Raw genomic sequence first — 15,826 nt, 5'->3', positions numbered from 1 at the left:
GAGGATATGGGGGTAGAATGGGGAGAGGAGGATATGGGGGTAGAATAGGGAGAGGAGGAGAGGAGGATAAGGGGGTAGAATAGGGAGAGGAGGAGAAGAGGATATGGGGTAGAATGGGGAGAGGAGGAGAGGAGGGTGGAGAGAAGGATATGGGGTAGAATAGGGAGAGGAGGAGAGGAGGATGGAGAGAAAGAGGAGAGGAGGATATGGGGGTAGAATAGGGAGAGGAGGAGAGGAGGATATGGGGATAGAATAGGGAGAGGAGGAGAAGAGGATGGAGAGAAAGAGGAGAGGAGGATATGGGGGTAGAATAGGGGAGAAGAGGAGAGGAGGATATGGGGGTAGAATAGGGAGAGGAGGAGAAGAGGATGGAGAGAAAGAGGAGAGGAGGATATGGGGGTAGAATAGGGAGAGGAGGAGAGGAGGATATGGGGGTAGAATAGGGAGAGGAGGAGGAGGATATGGGGGTAGATAGGGAGGGGGAGAGAATATGGGGGAGAGGAGAGGAGGAGAGGAGGATATGGGGGTAGAATAGGGAGAGGAGGAGAGGAGGATATGGGGGTAGAATAGGGAGAGGAGGAGAAGAGGATGGAGAGAAAGAGGAGAGGAGGATATGGGGGTAGAATAGGGAGAGGAGGAGAGGAGGATATGGGGGTAGAATAGGGAGAGGAGGAGAGGAGGATATGGGGGTAGAATAGGGAGAGGAGGAGAGGAGGATATGGGGGTAGAATAGGGAGAGGAGGAGAAGAGGATGGAGAGAAAGAGGAGAGGAGGATATGGGGGTAGAATAGGGAGAGGAGGAGAGGAGGATATGGGGGTAGAATAGGGAGAGGAGGAGAGGAGGATATGGGGGTAGAATAGGGAGAGGGAGGAGAGGAGGATATGGGGTAGAATAGGGAGAGGAGGAGAAGAGGATGGAGAGAAAGAGGAGAGGAGGATATGGGGGTAGAATAGGGGAGAGGAGGAGAAGAGGATATGGGGTAGAATAGGGAGAGGAGGAGAGGAGGATGGAGAGAAGGATATTGGGGTAGAATAGGAGAGAGATGGGGGAGGAGAGGATAATATGGGGATACAATAGGGGAGAGAAAGAGGAGAGGAGGATATGGGGGTAGAATAGGGAGAGGAGGAGAAGAGGATGGAGAGAAAGAGGAGAGGAGGATATGGGGGTAGAATGGGAGAGAGGAGAGGAGGAGAGGAGGATGGAGAGAAAGATGGGGAGAAGAGAAGAGGATGGGGGTAGAATGGGGAGAGGAGAAGGAGGAGGATATGGGGGTAGAATAGGGAGAGGAGAGAGGAGGATATGGGGGTAGAATAGGGAGAGGAGGGGAGAGGAGGATATGGGGGTAGAATAGGAGAGAGGAGGAGAGGAGGATATGGGGTAGAATAGGGAGAGAGGAGGAGAAGAGGATGGAGAGAAAGAGGAGAGGAGGATATGGGGGTAGAATAGGGGAGAGGAGGAGAAGAGGATATGGGGTAGAATAGGGAGAGGAGGAGAGGAGGATGGAGAGAAGGATATGGGGGTAGAATAGGGAGAGGAGGAGAGGAGGATATGGGGGTAGAATAGGGAGAGGAGGAGAAGAGGATGGAGAGAAAGAGGAGAGGAGGATATGGGGGTAGAATAGGGAGAGGAGGATATGGGGGTATGGGGGTAGAATAGGGAGAGGAGGAGAAGAGGATGGAGAGAAAGAGGAGAGGAGGATATGGGGGTAGAATAGGGAGAGGAGGAGAGGAGGATATGGGGGTAGAATAGGGAGAGGAGGAGAGGAGGATATGGGGGTAGAATAGGGAGAGGAGGAGAGGAGGATATGGGGGTAGAATAGGGAGAGAGGAGGATATGGGGGTAGAATAGGGAGAGGAGGAGAAGAGGATGGAGAGAAAGAGGAGAGGAGGATATGGGTGTAGAATAGGGGAGAGGAGGAGAAGAGGATATGGGGTAGAATAGGGAGAGGAGGAGAGAGGAGGATGGAGAGAAGGATATGGGGGTAGAATAGGGAGAGGAGGAGAAGAGGATGGAGAGAAAGAGGAGAGGAGGATATGGGGGTAGAATAGGGGAGAGGAGGAGAGGGGGATATGGGGGTAGAATAGGGAGAGGAGGAGAGGAGGATATGGGGGTAGAATAGGAGAGGAGGAGAGGAGGATATGGGGGTAGAATAGGGAGAGGAGGAGAAGAGGATGGAGAGAAAGAGGAGAGGAGGATATGGGGGTAGAATAGGGGAGAGGAGGAGAAGAGGATATGGGGTAGAATAGGGAGAGGAGGAGAGGAGGATATGGGGGTAGAATAGGGAGAAGAGGAGAGGAGGATATGGGGGTAGAATAGGGAGAGGAGGAGAGGAGGATATGGGGGTAGAATAGGGAGAGGAGGAGAAGAGGATGGAGAGAAAGAGGAGAGGAGGATATGGGGGTAGAATAGGGAGAGGAGGATATGGGGGTAGAATAGGGAGAGGAGGAGAGGAGGATATGGGGGTAGAATAGGGAGAAGAGGATGGAGAGAAAGAGGAGAGGAGGATATGGGGGTAGAATAGGGAGAGGAGGAGAAGAGGATATGGGGTAGAATAGGGAGAGGAGGAGGAGAGGATATGGGGGTAGAATAGGGAGAGGAGGAGGAGAGGATATGGGGGTAGAATAGGGAGCGGAGGAGAAGAGGATGGAGAGAAAGAGGAGAGGAGGATATGGGGGTAGAATAGGGGAGAGGAGGAGAAGAGGATATGGGGTAAAATAGGGAGAGGAGGAGAGGAGGATGGAGAGAAGGATATGGGGGTAGAATAAGAGAGAGGAGGAGAGGATAATATGGGGATACAATAGGGGAGAGGAAGGGAGGAGGTTTGAGAGAGAGGAGGAGAGCAGGATATGGGGGTATAATAAGGGAGAGAGAAGGCCATCATGACAAATGCATGGAATCCTGATGAAAGCCAGATTGATCCTCTGGAATCTATCAGTAATATTCCTTTTAGAGAATGTCATTGACAGACACTACAGTATGGAATTGCCCTGTACATTGTAATTAATATGTTATTAATACTGTATTAAAAACAGGTTGTCTTTTTCATGTAAGAAGTATTGATATTTCAATAACACCTTCAATCCCTTTTGTTGTAGGTATGACTGACTGACTGACTGACTGACTGACTGACTGATTGTATTGCATAGACAGAACATTACAACTGGGTTTGTCTTGGTGTTATTGATCGTTGTATAGACAGAACATTACAACTGGGTTTGTCTTGGTGTTATTGATCGTTGTATAGACAGACCATTACAACTGGGTTTGTCTTGGTGTTATTGATCGTTGTATAGACAGACCATTACAACTGGGTTTGTCTTGGTGTTATTGATCGTTGTATAGACAGAACATTACAACTGGGTTTGTCTTGGTGTTATTGATCGTTGTATAGACAGAACATTACAACTGGGTTTGTCTTGGTGTTATTGTCTTATTGATCGTTGTATAGACAGACCATTACAACTGGGTTTGTCTTGGTGTTATTGATCGTTGTATAGACAGACCATTACAACTGGGTTTGTCTTGGTGTTATTGATCGTTGTATAGACAGAACATTACAACTGGGTTTGTCTTGGTGTTATTGATCGTTGTATAGACAGACCATTACAACTGGGTTTGTCTTGGTGTTATTGATCGTTGTATAGACAGAACATTACAACTGGGTTTGTCTTGGTGTTATTGATCGTTGTATAGACAGACCATTACAACTGGGTTTGTCTTGGTGTTATTGATCGTTGTATAGACAGACTGGGTTTGTCATTACAGACCATTACAACTGGGTTTGTCTTGGTGTTATTGATCGTTGTATAGACAGAACATTACAACTGGGTTTGTCTTGGTGTTATTGATCGTTGTATAGACAGAACATTACAACAACTGGGTTTGTCTTGGTGTTATTGATCGTTATTGATCGTTGTATAGACAGACCATTACAATAGACAGACAACATTACAACTGGGTTTGTCTTGGTGTTATTGATCGTTGTATAGACAGAACATTACAACTGGGTTTGTCTTGGTGTTATTGATCGTTGTATAGACAGAACATTACAACTGGGTTTGTCTTGGTGTTATTGATCGTTGTATAGACAGAACATTACAACTGGGTTTGTCTTGGTGTTATTGTCTTATTGATCTCACTATTATTGTCCCTCTAACAGTAAACCTTTGGAGCATGTTTCAAGCAGCAGAGACCCTTGGAGGATATGAGCTGGTAAGTGATTTCTCCGTCTAAATCATTGTGAAATAAAGGTTTTGTATAGCTTTACGTTTGTCCCTCAGCGTTTCCTCTGACACTGTCATCGCCACGCCTATCTCTGACCTTTTTAACCTGTCTCTCCTTTCTGAGGAGGTTCCCATTGCTTGGAAGGCAGACACAGTTCGTCCTTTATTTAAATGGGGATATCAAGCTGATCCTAACTGTTATAGGCCTATTTCTATTTTGCCCTGTTTATCAAAAGTGTTGGAGAAACTTAATCAACAATCAACTGACTGGCTTTCTTGATGTCTATAGTATTCTCTTGGGTATGCAATCTGGTTTCCACTCAGGTTATGGATGCGTCACTGCAACTTTAAAGGTCCTCAATGATTTCACCATTGCCCTTGATTTTAAGCAATATTGCGCTGCTATTTTTATTGACTTAGCCAAAGCTTTTGATACGGTAGACCATTCCATTCTGGGGGGCTGGCTAAGGAATATTGGTGTCTGAGGGGTCTTTGGCCTGGTTTGCTAACTACCACTCTCAAAGAGTGCAGTGTATAAAGTCAGAAAATCTGCTGTCTCAGCCACTGCCTGTGACCAGGGGAGTACCCAAAGGCTCAATGCTGGGCCCCACACTCTTCTCAATTTACATCAACAACATAGCTCAGGCAGTAGGAAGCTCTCTCATCCATTTATATGCAGATGAAACAGTCTTATACTCAGCTGGCCCCTCCCTGGATTTAGTGGTAAACACTCTACAACAAAGCTTTCTTAGTGTCCAACAAGCTTTCTCTACCCTTAACCTCTGAACCACCCATACCGGATCCGGGATAATTGTCATCAGCAACCGCTGAATAGCATAGCATCACAGTCAAATAATATTACTAGAAAATATTCATATTCATGAAATCACAAGTGCAATATTGCAAAACACAGCTTAGCCTTTTGTTAATCCACCTGTCGTCTCAGATTTCGAAATTATGCTTTACAGCTAAAGCAATCCAAGCGTGTGTAAGTTTATCGATCGCTCGACAAAACAATAAGTACACTTAGCATCAGGTAACTTGGACACGAAAATCAATCAAAAAAAATTTCACTAGGACCGGGAGTAACAATGGCCGCCTTTCTCTTTTGCGCACAACTCATCCACTTACGCAATGTGGTCGTTCACGCACTAGGAGTAACAATGGCCGCCTTTCTCTTTCGCGCACAACTCATCCACTTACGCAATGTGGTCGTTCACGCTCATTCTTCAAAATAAAAGCCTGAAACTATGTCTGAAGACTGTTGACACCTTGAGGAAGCGATAGGAAAAGGAATATGGTTGATATCCCTTTAAATGGAGCAATGGGTTAAATAGCAAATGTTCCTTTTTTCCAAAAATATTATTTTTGTAGGCGAAATAGCTCAGTTTGTTTTTCACATTTGGCTGAGAAATCGACCGGAAAATGCGGTCACTACAACGCCAAACTTTTTTCCACATTAGCTCCATAATATCTACAGAAACATGGCAAACGTTGTTTAGAATCAATCCTCACATCTATTCCATAATATATCCACCGGGACAATTGGTTTCTCATTAGAAGCGATTGGAATAATGGCTACCTCTGTACTTTACGCAAGATTTTCTGCGGGAGCCTGTTACTCACGCCTCTATGAAGAGGGAACGCAACACCCTGCTACAACTAAACTCTCCGTGAAGTAAAAAAAGGTATGGACTGTAGGTGCGAGTAAGGATGACAACAGACAGAATGTGGTACCGTTTACAAGGACTTTATTCCTTTACACGGTAATATGGGGAAAAGGGGCTGGACGGAACCAAAGCAAATAAAGTAAATCTCAAAGCCCCCCCTCTCCTATCTTACCTGCCTAACCACTACTTACCTAATTTAGCACCACCTGGTGCACTAACCAAAATACAGGGGGTGGTCCGCCCAGGTCTTACCTATTGTGCATAGCCAATGAATATACTACGGGTATATGTATGCCCGCGGGCCTCTTACCTAAGCACTCCCTAGGTGCCTTCCCCTTCCCCCCTGGGAACAAATGAAACAGAATATTAAACAATTTTCACAAACAAACTAAGAAACAAAGGACATCAAATAAGCTCTATCTGAGCAACAAACTCACAAAACATACCAACTCTCAGCAATGAACTCCCAGCAAAATCAACCTCTATCAAAATCTCTGCAATGACCTCCCAGCAAATCTCTAGCAAATCTACCTCCAGCAAAATCTCTCTCCTGAACAGAACACTGGCTTTTATATAGCTTCAGAATGAATGTGTAACTGGAGACAGCTGCGTCTTGACGAGGGGGCGGGGTCAGCTCTCCAATTAGCCATGGAGTCGACCAATCAGCTGCTTGAGGGATTTCAGGAAGCCATTTCTTGAAATAAACACATACAAATACACAACTACAACACATAAACTGGGGAACGTAACAGAGCCATCATGTGACCACTTGCTCAATGTGGTCCCTTAAGGCTATTCTTCAACATAAATGCGTAAAAATAAGTCACAATGCTGTAGACACCTTGGGGAATACGTAGAAAGCTTAAGCTCATTCGTAGCCCATTAACAGCAATATAAGGAGTCATTGGCATGCAGCGCTTTCAAAATATGGGGCACTTCCTGATTGGATTTTTATCTGGGTTTCACCTGTAACATCAGTTGTGTTGCACTCACATACAATATCTTTGCAGTTTTGGAAACGTTAGTGTTTTCTATCCAAAGCTGTCAGTTATATGCATAGTCAGGCATCTTGTTGGGACAAAATATCCTGTTTAAAACGGGAACGTTTTTTATCCAAAAATGAAATACCGCCCCCAGAGTTTTAAGAGTTTCAATATGCTAATATGCTATATGTTAGTGTCCAACTGTTTTCTAACCCTGTCATTGTCCCCCTGTGTCATCAGATCACATCGCGCCGACAGTGGAAACATGTTTATGACGAGTTAGGAGGAAACCCAGGAAGCACCAGCGCTGCAACCTGCACCAGACGACACTATGAAAGGTCTTAAACATGTCCCCTACTATACCTGTATACATAGACACTATGAAAGGTCTCTATATTAAACATGTCCCCTACTATACCTGTATACATAGACACTATGAAAGGTCTCTATATTAAACATGTCCCCTACTATACCTGTATACATAGACACTATGAAAGGTCTCTATATTAAACATGTCCCCTACTATACCTGTATACATAGACACTATGAAAGGTCACTGTATCTGACTGATACATCTGACCCCAATAACTCAACCAATCACAACACTGTATCTGACTGAAACACCTGAACCCAATAACTCAACCAATCACAACACTGTATCTGACTGAAACAAGAAGCACCTGAACCCAATAACTCAACCACAATTTAACAACATGGTCCCGGGAGGACCACATACTGGACCCACAGACTGGACCGACATACTGGACCCACATACTGGACCCACATACTGGACCCACATACTGGACCCACAGACTGGACCCACATACTGGACCCACATACTGGACCCACATACTGGAACCATATACTGGAACCACACACTGGACCCATATACTGGAACCACACACTGGAACGACATACTGGACCCATATACTGGACCCACACACTGGACCCATATACTGGAACCACACACTGGACCCACACACTGGACCCACATACTGGAACCATATACTGGACCCACACACTGGACCCATATACTGGAACCACACACTGGACCGACATACTGGACCCATATACTGGACCCACACACTGGACCCACACACTGGACCCATATACTGGAACCACACACTGGACCGACATACTGGACACACAGACTGGAACCACACACTGGACCCACAGACTGGACCCACAGACTGGAACCACACACTGGACCCATATACTGGAACCATATACTGGACCCACATACTGGAACCACATACTGGACCCATATACTGGAACCACACACTGGACCGACATACTGGACCCACAGACTGGAACCACACACTGGACCCACAGACTGGACCCACACACTGGACCCACACACTGGACCCACACACTGGAACCACAAACTGGACCCACACACTGGACCCACAGACTGAACCCACACACTGGACCCACACACTGGACCCACACACTGGACCCACATACTGGACCCACACACTGAACCCACACACTGGACCCACACACTGAAACAACACACTGGACCCACACACTGGACCCACACACTGGACCCACAGACTGGACCCACACGGGACCCACACACTGGACCCACACACTGGACCCACAGACTGGACCCACAGACTGGACCCACAGACTGAACCCACAGACTGAACCCACACACTAGACCCACAGACTGGACCCACACACTGGACCCACACACTGGACCCACACACTGGACCCACAGACTGAACCAACACACTGAACCCACACACGGAACCCACACACGGAACCAACACACTGGACCCACAGTCTGAACCAACACACTGGACCCACAGACTGAACCAACAGACTGGAACCACACACTGGACCCACAAACTGGACCCACACACTGAACCCACAGACTGAACCCACAGACTGGAACCACACACTGGACCCACACACTGGACCCTCACACTGGACCCACAGACTGGACCCACAGACTGAACCCACAGACTGGACCCACACACTGGACCCACAGACTGAACCAACACACTGGACCCACATACTGGACCCACACACTGGAACCAAACACTGGACCCACATACTGGACCCACACACTGGAACCAAACACTGGACCCACATACTGGACCCACAGACTGGAACCACACACTGGACCCACAAACTGAAACAACACACTGGACCCAAACACTGGACCTACACACTGGATCCACACACTGGACCCACAGACTGGAACCACACACTGGAACCACACACTGGACCCACACACTGGACCCACACACTGGAACCACACACTGGACCCACAGACTGAACCCACAGACTGAACCCACAGACTGAACCCACAGACTGGACCCACACACTGGAACCACACACTGGACCCACAGACTAAACCAACACACTGAACCCACACACGGAACCCACACAAGGAACCCACACACTGGACCCACAGTCTGAAACAACACACTGGACCCACAGACTGAACCCACATACTGGACCCACCACTGGACCCACAGACTGAACCCACAGACTGGACCCCCACTGGACCCACACTGGACCCACATACTGGACCCACACACTGGACCCACACACTGGACCCACACACTGGACCCACACACTGGACCCACAGACTGGACCCACACACTGGACCCACACACTGACCCACACACTGGACCCACACACTGGACCCACACACTGGACCCACACACTGAACCCACACACTGGACTGGACCAACACACTGGACCCACACACTGGAACCCACACACTGGACCCACTGGACCCACAGACTGAACCCACAGACTGAACCCACACTGAACCACACAGACTGGAACCCACACTGGAACCACACACACTGGACCCACACTGAACCAACACACTGGACCCCACACTGGACCCACACACTGGACCCACACACTGGACCCACAGACTGGAACCCACACTGGACCTGACTGAACCCACACACTGAACCCACACACTGGACAGACTGGACCCACAGACTGGACCCACTGGACCCACAGACTGGAACCCACACTGGACCCACACACTGGACCCACAGACTGGACCCACCACTGGACCCACACACTGGACCCCACACTGGACCCACACACTGGAAACACTGGACACACTGGACCCACACACTGGACCCACACACTGGACCCACACACTGGACCCACAGACTGAACCCACACACTGGACCCACACTGGACCACACACTGGACCCACACACTGGACCCACTGGACCCACACACTGGACCCACACACTGGACCCACACACTGAACCCACAGACCACACACTGGACCCACAGACTGGACCCACCACAGACTGGAACCCACACACTGGAACCACACACTGGACCCACAGACTGGACCCACACACTGAACCCACACACTGGACCCACACACTGGACCCACAGACTGGACCACACACTGGACCCACAGACTGAACCCACAGACTGAACCCACACACTGGACCCACACTGGACCCACACACTGGACCCACACACTGGACCCACACTGAACCCACACTGGACCCACACACTGAACCCACACACTGGAACCCACACACTGGAACCACACACTGGACCCACAGACTGGACCACACACTGGACCCACACACTGGACCCACACACTGGACCCACACACTGGACCCACACACTGGACCCACACACTGGACCCACAGACTGAACCCACACACTGGACCCACAGACTGGACCCACACACTGGACCCACACACTGGACCCACACACTGACTGGAACCACACACTGGACCCACACACTGAACCCACACACTGAAACCCACACACTGGAACCACACACTGGACCCACAGTCTGAACCAACACACTGGACCCACAGACTGAACCCACACACTGGACCCACACTGGACACACTGGACCCACAGACTGAACCCACACACTGGACCCACAGACTGGACCCCACACTGGACCCACACACTGGACCCACACACTGGACCCACACTGGACTGGACCCACAGACTGGAACCCACACACTGGACCCACACACTGGACCCACACACTGGAACCACACACTGGACCCACAGACTGGACCCACCACTGGAACCAAACACTGGACCCACATACTGGACCCACAGACTGGAACCACACACTGGACCCACAACTGAAACACACACTGGACCCACACACTGGACCCACTGGACCCACACACTGGACCCACACACTGGAACCACACACTGGAACCCACACACTGAACCACACACTGGACCCACAGACTGAACCACACTGGAACCACACACTGGACCCACACACTGGACCCACACACTGGAACCCACACTGGACCCACAGACTGAACCCACACTGGACTGGACCAACAGACTGGACCCACAGACTGAACCCACACTGACCCACACACTGGACCCACACACTGGACCCACAGACTGAACCCACACACTGGACCCACACACTGGACCCACAGACTGGACCCACACACTGGACCAAACACTGGACCCACACACTGGACCCACAGACTGGACCCACACACTGGACCCCCACACTGGACCCAAACACTGGACCCACCTGGACCCACACTCTGGACACACACACACTGGACCCACACACTGGAACCACACACTGGACCACAGACTGGACCCACACACTGGACCCACACACTGGAACCACACACTGGACCCACAGACTGAACCCACAGACTGGACCCACAGACTGGAACCACACACTGGACCCACAGACTGGACAACCCACAGACTGGACCCACACACTGGACCCACACACTGGAACCACACACTGGACCCACAGACTGACTGGACCCCACACTGGACTGAACCCACACTGGACCCACACACTGGAACCCACACACTGGACCCCACACTGGACCCACACACTGGACCCACACACTGGACCCACAGACTGAACCCACACACTGGACCACACACTGCACCCACAGACTGAACCCACACACTGGACCCACACACTGGACCTACACAATGGACTCACAGACTGAACCCACACACTGGACCCCACACTGGACCCACACACTGGAACCACACACTGGACCCACACACTGGACCCCAGACACCACACACTGGACCCACAGACTGAACCACATACTGGACTGAACCACACACTGGACCCACACACTGGACCCACACACTGGAACCACTGGACACTGACCCACAGACTGGACCCACAGACTGGACCCACAGACTGGAACCACACACTGGACCCACATACTGGACCCACACACTGGAACCACACACTGGACCCACACACTGTACCCACAGACTGGAACCACACACTGAACCCACAGACTGGAACCCACACACTGAACCCACACACTGGACCCACACACTGGACCCAGAGTCTGAACCAACACACTGGACCCACACACTGGACCCACACACTGGACCCACAGACTGGAACCCACAGACTGGAACCCACAGACTGGACCCACACACTGGACCCACAGACTGGAACCACACACTGGACCCACACACTGGACCCACCTACTGGACCCACATACTGGACCCACACACTGGACCCACACTGGACCCACACACTGGACCCCACACTGGAACCAAACACTGGACCCCCACTGGACCCACAGAGAACCCACACTGGACCCACAGACTGAACCCACAGACTGGACCCACACACTGGACCCACAGACTGAACCACACACTGGACCCACACACTGGACCCACACACTGGACCCACAGACTGGAACCACACACTGGACCCACAGACTGAACCCACAGACTGAACCCACACACTGGACCCACAGACTGGAACCACAGACTCTGAACCCAACTGGAACACACACTGGACCCACACACTGGACCCACACACTGGACCCACACACTGGACCCACAGACTGAACCCACAGACTGAACCCACAGACTGAACCCACAGACTGGACCCACACACTGGACCCACAGACTGAACCCACAGACTGAATCCACAGACTGAACCCACACACTGGACCCACACACTGGACCCACATACTGGACCCACATACTGGACCCACACACTGGACCCACACACTGGAACCACACACTGGACCACCACACTGGACCCACAGACTGAACCCACACACTGGACCCACACACTGGACCCACAGACTAGACCCACACACTGGACCCACAGACTGAACCCACACTGGAACCACACACTGGTCCCACAGACTGAACCAACACACTGGACCCACACACTGGACCCACATACTGGACCCACACTACTGGACCCACACACTGGACCCACCTACTGGACCCACACTACACTGGACCCACACACTGGACCACACACACTGGACCCCACACTGGACCCACAGACTGGACCCACAGACTGGACCCACAGACTGGACCCACAGACTGGACCCACAGACTGAACCAACACACTGGACCCACAGACTGGAACCACACACTGGAACCACACACTGAACCCACACACTGAACCCACACACTGGACCCAGAGTCTGAACCAACACACTGGACCCACACACTGGACCCACACACTGGACCCACACACTGGACCCACAGACTGAACCCACAGACTGAACCCACAGACTGAACCCACAGACTGGACCCACACACTGGACCCACAGACTGAACCCACAGACTGAATCCACAGACTGAACCCACACACTGGACCCACACACTGGACCCACATACTGGACCCACATACTGGACACACTGGACCCACACTGGAACCACACACTGGACCACCACACTGGACCCACAGACTGGAACCACACACTGGACCCACAGACTGAACCCACACACTGGACCCACAGACTAGACCCACACACTGGACCCACAGACACACACTGGAACCCACACTGGTCCCACAGACTGACCAACACACTGGACCCACACACTGGACCCACACACTGGACCCACACACTGGACCCACACACTGGACCCACACTGGACCCACACACTGGACCCACAGACTGGAACCACAGACTGGACCCACACTGACTGGACCCACACTGGACTGGACCCACACCCACAGACTGGACCCACAGACTGGAACAGACTGAACCACACAGGACCCACAGACTGGAACCCACACTGGAACCCACTGGACCACACACTGGACCCACACACTGGACCCAGAGACCCACAGAACCCACTGGACCCACACACTGGACCCACACACTGGACCCACACACTGGACCCACACACTGGAACCACCCACAGACTGAACCCACAGACTGAACCCACAGACTGGAACCCACACACTGGACCCACAGACTGAACCCACAGACTGAACCCACAGACTAAACCCACACACTGGACCCACACACTGGACCCACAGACTGGACCCACAATCCACTGGACCCACACTGGACCCACACACTGGACCCACACACTGGACCCACACACTGGACCACACACTGGACCCACACACTGGAACCACACACTGGACCACCACACTGGACCCACAGACTGAACCCACACACTGGACCCACACACTGGACCCACAGACTAGACCCACACACTGGACCCACAGACTGAACCCACACTGGAACCACACACTGGTCCCACAGACTGAACCAACACACTGGACCCACACACTGGACCCACATACTGGACCCACACACTAGACCCACACACTGGACCCACATACTGGACCCACACACTGGAACCACACACTGGACCCACACACTGGACCCACACACTGGAGCCACAGACTGAACCCACACACTGAACCCACACTGGACCCAGACTGAACCACACACTGGACCCACACACTGGACCCACACACTGGACCCACAGACTGGACCCACAGACTGGACCCACAGACTGAACCCACACACTGGACCCACAGAGACTGAACCCACACTGGAACCACACACACAGACTGAACCAACACACTGGACCCACTGGACCCACACTGGACCCACAGACTGGACCCACATACTGGACCCACTGGACCCACACACTGGACAGACTGAACCCACACACTGGACCCACAGACTGGACCCACAGACTGAACCCACACACTGGACACTGGACCCAGACTGAACCCACACACTGGAACCACAGACTGGACCCACAGACTGAACCCTGGACCCAGACACTGGACCCACACACTGGACCCACACACTGGACCCACAGACTGAACCCACAGACTGGACCCACAGACACACTGGACCCACAGACTGGATAGACTGACCCACACTGGACCCACAGAACCCACACACTGGAACCACAGACTGGACCCACAGACTGACTGGACACACTGGACCCACAGACTGAACCACACACACTGGACCCACACACTGGAACCCAATACTGGACCCACATACTGGAACCACACACAGGACCCACAGACTGGACCCACATACTGTACCCACACACTGGAACCAAACACTGGACCCACATACTTGACCCACACACTGGAACCACACACTGGACCCACACACACTGGACCCATACTGGACAGTTCCTAGATACTGTAGTGATGACAGACAGTTCCTAGATACTGTAGTGATGACAGACAGTTCCTAGATACTGTAGTGATGACAGACAGTCCCTAGATACTGTAGTGATGACAGACAGTTCCTAGATACTGTAGTGATGACAGACAGTTCCTAGATACTGTAGTGATGACAGACAGTTCCTAGATACTGTAGTGATGACAGACAGTCCCTAGATACTGTAGTGATGACAGACAGTTCCTAGATACTGTAGTGATGACAGACAGTTCCTAGATACTGTAGTGATGACAGACAGTTCCTAGATACTGTAGTGATGACAGACAGTTCCTAGATACTGTAGTGATGACAGATTGGAACACTGCGAATGTTCCATTGTGAATTAATTACATTCTCATCGTTTTGTAAAGCAATTACAGCCACACACACACACACACACACACACACACACACACCAACACACAAATACAAGGCGATCAGACTTAAATAGTCACAACTAGCTCAGTACCCTGCCTTTAACTTTAGTGACTGTTACTAGCCGGTTACC

At 51.1% G+C, this 15,826-nt stretch overlaps 1 protein-coding gene across 1 annotated transcript in view; it reads left to right on the top strand.

Annotated features, from left to right (window-relative positions):
- LOC135573631 (AT-rich interactive domain-containing protein 5B-like) overlaps positions 1–15,826 on the top strand; it is a 135,635-nt gene that overhangs the window by 96,991 nt on the left and 22,818 nt on the right. Inside the window, 2 exon segments of the mRNA XM_065022913.1 lie at positions 4,161–4,213; positions 7,118–7,215. Of these exon segments, the coding sequence (XP_064878985.1) occupies positions 4,161–4,213; positions 7,118–7,215 (151 nt within the window).

Source organism: Oncorhynchus nerka, linkage group LG10 (assembly GCF_034236695.1).
Source record: "Oncorhynchus nerka isolate Pitt River linkage group LG10, Oner_Uvic_2.0, whole genome shotgun sequence".
Classification (NCBI taxonomy): Eukaryota; Metazoa; Chordata; class Actinopteri; order Salmoniformes; family Salmonidae; genus Oncorhynchus; species Oncorhynchus nerka.
The sequence above is the reverse complement of the archived record's forward strand: the minus strand, read 5'-3'. Positions and strand labels throughout refer to the sequence as shown.